Source organism: Zea mays, chromosome 1 (genome assembly GCF_902167145.1).
Source record: "Zea mays cultivar B73 chromosome 1, Zm-B73-REFERENCE-NAM-5.0, whole genome shotgun sequence".
Taxonomy (NCBI): Eukaryota; Viridiplantae; Streptophyta; class Magnoliopsida; order Poales; family Poaceae; genus Zea; species Zea mays.
The window spans coordinates 201944111-201948388 of NC_050096.1; the positions used below are offsets into that span (position 1 = coordinate 201944111).

At 56.7% G+C, this 4278-nt stretch overlaps 1 protein-coding gene across 1 annotated transcript; it reads right to left on the reverse strand.

Annotated features, from left to right (window-relative positions):
• Positions 1-2255: 2255 nt before the first annotated feature.
• On the reverse strand, positions 2256-4076 carry LOC100384516 (uncharacterized). The gene is made up of 3 exons (NM_001357537.1): positions 3415-4076; positions 3061-3317; positions 2256-2977 (listed from the first exon to the last, which is right to left on the reverse strand). Exons 1-3 carry the CDS (start codon positions 3641-3643, stop codon positions 2501-2503), a joined length of 963 nt encoding a protein of 320 aa, NP_001344466.1. The 5' UTR covers positions 3644-4076; the 3' UTR covers positions 2256-2500.
• Between the last annotated feature and the right edge of the window lie 202 nt (positions 4077-4278).

Below are 4278 nucleotides of genomic sequence, written 5' to 3' on the forward strand. Positions count from 1 at the left end.
CTTACACTTAAGATTCACAAAGAAGCACGGAGTAAGGGAGGGAAGCAACACACACAAATCCACAGCGAAGTGCGCACACACACGGCCAAGAATCGAGCTCAAAGACTATCTCAAAGTTCTCACAAGAACGGAGCTCGAATCACTTAGAATGACAATCGGATGCGCAAAGACTGAGTGTGGATGATCAAGAATGCTCTAAGGTTGCTTGGTTTACTCCTCCATGCCCCTAGGGGTCCCTTTTATAGCCCCAAGGCAGCTAGGAGCCGTTGAGAACAAATCTGGAAGGCCATCTTTGCCTTCTGTCGTCGGGCGCACCGGACAGTGTCCGGTGCCCGATTCCATTCCTTAATTGGCGAAACCGACCGTTGCAGATCTGGGAGCCGTTGGCGCACCGGACATGTCCGGTGCACACCGGACAGTCCGGTGCCCCCTTCCGACCGTTGGCTCGGCCACGTGTCCCGCGCAGATCGCGCGGCCGACCGTTGGCCCGGCCGACCGTTGGCTCACCGGACAGTCCGGTGCACACCGGACAGTCCGGTGAATTTTAGCCGTACGCCGTCAGCAAATTCCCGAGAGCGGCCTCTTCGGCCGAGGCAGCCTGGCGCACCGGACACTGTCCGGTGCACCACCGGACAGTCCGGTGCCCCAGACCGACACAGCCTCTTGGTTGTACACAGCCAACTCTCTTCTTTTCTTCTTCTTCCTGTTTCTAACACTTAGACAAATATATTAGTACACAAAACCAATGTACTAAGACTTAGAAACATACCTTTGCTCTTGATTTGCACTTTGTTCACCCATGGGCATAGATTCACATTTAAACACTTGTGTTGGCATCCAATCACCAAAATACTTAGAAATGGCCCAAAGGCACATTTCCCTTTCAGAACCCCCGAACACATTCCAATCGAACCAATTACCTTACTTACTTTTCCTGCCCTAGGAGTAGATGTAGCATAGTTCTAGTTGTAGCCTTCCGTATATCCACCTCCACCCCTAGTCGACTCTACGTCGTCTAGATCCGTCTTGGGTGGCCTGCCGATCCCAAGACGACCCTAGGATCTCACCCCTCCCGGGGGCAAGATCTAGTTGTCCATCCAAGACCTCTTCCTCGATTTGATCTCTTAATTCCTAAGCGACTCCACGTTGTCTGGGGACGCCCCGAGTGACCTGTCGACCCGGAGCACCTTAAGATCTTTTCCCCCAGGGGACGAGATCTAGATTCCAGCAAGGAGGAGGAAGACGACCCTGTCGCCAGGTCGCGGACCGTCCGACCCAGAGCTGCGGACCGTCCGGTGTGACGCAGGGAAGACACAGCTCCTGCGCCCAGGTCGCGGACCGTCCGGCCCAAGGCCGCGACCGTCCGGCCCAAGGCCGCGACCGTCCGCGCCTGACCAGAGGGCACCGCCACGGTTGTTGTTGAGTGTTTGGCGCTCCAAAAAGGCGGCAACAAGATGCAAAGTGTTTTATAGTTTCTTTAGAAAATACTATTATATAGTTTGGTAACATAATTCTCGCTTTAGAGTGCAATGGAGTGTTCTGATACAATCATGCTACAATACAACAAAATTCATTATGGTTTTAAGAGCGGGGCATGCATGCATGCATGTACGATTGGAAATCACCCTAGTAGTAGTACGTGGGCTGACCGAGCGCGTAGTTTTATTTTATGCGATGCATCAATGCATCATCATGCATGCCGGCGAGTTCAGCCAAAACGCTAACGACCCCCTGATCTGGCAGATGTGTGAGATGCCCAATAATAATTGCCCAGTACAGCTGCAAGCGCCAAACCCCCCCAATAATCAGCCCGGGTACGGTCCATCAGCTGCAGCTGCAGCTGCGCAACACTCATTACTCACCCTCTTCCAACTTTCAACACAATGACAGCAGATCAAAGCCAGCGAGCGGCCATTGTTCGTTTCCATTGCATGCACAATGTGGAATGGGTGGGCCATCCATCATAGATTCATATAGTATACCATTCATTTACATTACATCCGGGAGCTAGCACAAGGAAACACGTACGTTGAGAACATTGTCTGATTCATGTACACTGCTGCACTACTATACATACAACAACATATCATATATGGTCATGGCAAAAAAATCCTTCGTCGGTTCGGTTACGAGGCCACCACTTATTTTGCACACAGACACACCATGGACGCATGCGCTTCTGTTCTGTTCTGTTCACTAGTAGCTCACTCTCACTGCAGTTGTTTCCTTTTTTTCTGGGGTGGGTGGGGTGGGGGGGGGGGGGTGTGGAGAGATCATGCAAATGCAATATACACAGACTTTCAATCGCTCAAAGGACAGCAAGAATGACAGAATAAAGAGAGCGGGAAGGAAAGAAAGAAAGAAACAATGGCGATTGACATGCACCATGGCCAAGGCGAACAGGAGAAGGTACTGGCCGAGCCAATGGACAGGCACACAAGTGGCGAGAGATGGGGGCCAGGCCAGGGGGGTGTGGCAGGCTGGCGCCTTGAGGAGCCATCTAGAAGAGCTCCCAGTCGAAGCGCGGGGACGGCGTGGTGCTGGTCGCGGGGGCCATGGTCGTCACGGGGGCCGCCGACGTCGACGGCACTGACGACAGGAGGTCGAACGTCTCCCAGCTCGCCGTCTGGGTCTGCGACACCGGCGCCGGCGGCTGGAACTGCCGGCGCTGCTGCTGGCTCTGATGCGCGTGCGCCGAAGCCGGGGGCGGGCGCGGCGGCCGCGCCTTGTTGCTGCCGCTGCGGGCCTTGGCCGGCGCCGCCGCCGCCGCCGCCTTGTTCTTGGCGCGGATGGCGTCCAGCGTCTCCACGTACTTCTGCACCCGCTTCTCCTGCGCCCGCCGCGCCGCCTTCACCTCCCCTTCGGCGGCGACGGAGTCCAGCTTCACCAGCTCGTTCATCAGCGCCTCGGTCAGCGTCACCACGTCCGCGTCCACGACCTTGCCGCCCTTGCTCACGATCGTCTCCAGCGCCGACACCTGACCAATCAAATACGGCGTGAGAGTCACAGAGACAGAACGTACGTGGGACAGGAACCTTGACTGCTGTCTGCTGTACGCACCTTGGTTGCGAGCTTGTCGACGTCGAGGGCGGCGCGGGCGATGGCCTTGGCGGCGCGCTCGGCCTTGCCGGTCCGGCGCTCCTCGAGGAGGCGCTTGGCCTTGGCGGCGGGGTCCTCGAGCATGACCATCTTGGAGCGGTCCTTGACGCCGGCCATGTCCAGGAACGCCTTGGAGTCCCTCTCCTTGTCCTTGTACACCACCTTCTGGTCGTCCGGGTGCAGGCCCGTCTTCTCCGACAGCAGCTTCTTGAGCTCGCCTGCAGGAACACGCATTCACCGGCTCGAATTCACTCAGTAGAAAGAAACAGCTACAACACATGCACAGTCGGAGGACGGATGAGGAGGCATTATTACCGAAGGATGCCTGGGAGTTGATGTAGATCTCGTGGTAGACGCCGTTGAACTTGACCTTGACGCGGATGGTGGGCACGGGCGCGCCGCCGGGGGGCGGGTCCGCGTCGGGGCTCCGCTTCTGCACCAGCATCCCGCCGGGCCGGACCTCCCACACCTCCTCCTTGGGCACCGCGGCGGCCTCCTTCGTCGACGAGAAGGCCACTCTCTGCTCCCGGTTCGCGCGCATCATCTTGGCCTTACTCTCTCTCCCTCGGATCCTCTCCTAGTCCTACTAGTAGCTATAGTCCTCTAGTACCTATCTACGCAACAACGAGACCAAGCGATCGATCCTCAGCAGACGAGCAGAGTATGTATGTGTACACTGTCTCGAACTCTCGATCACCCACCAATCTCAGGGGAGGGAAAAACACTTGCGTGCTAGAGACAATCGGCTTGCAAGTTAGCCGCTACGACTACTAATAGCTATGGTACCAGAACCGAAAAAAAAAGATCAGTTTTTGGCCGGGTGGAGAGGAGGCCAGGAGGGGAGGGGGCTGATCACTGGAGCAGAAGCAAATGCCTGTCGGTAGGGCTTGAAACGGAGAGACGAAGGAAGAGGGAGGAAGACGGGGAAGAGGGCCAGCCAAGGAGGAGGTAGGAGGAAAAGGACACGATGGTACAACTAAGGGACAGGCCGGAGCTGGCGCAGTGGCGCACCAAAATATTTATACTGTAAGGAAGGAAGCTAGCGAAGACAGGCCATGGCCTGGGGCCAGCGAGGGCAGTGCCAGTACCAGTGCCAGGCCACCTCGATCGCGATGAGAATGGAATGGACGGGGCGCGTGTGTGGTGTGTGTGCGACCGCCCTGCACAACTGGACGCTGA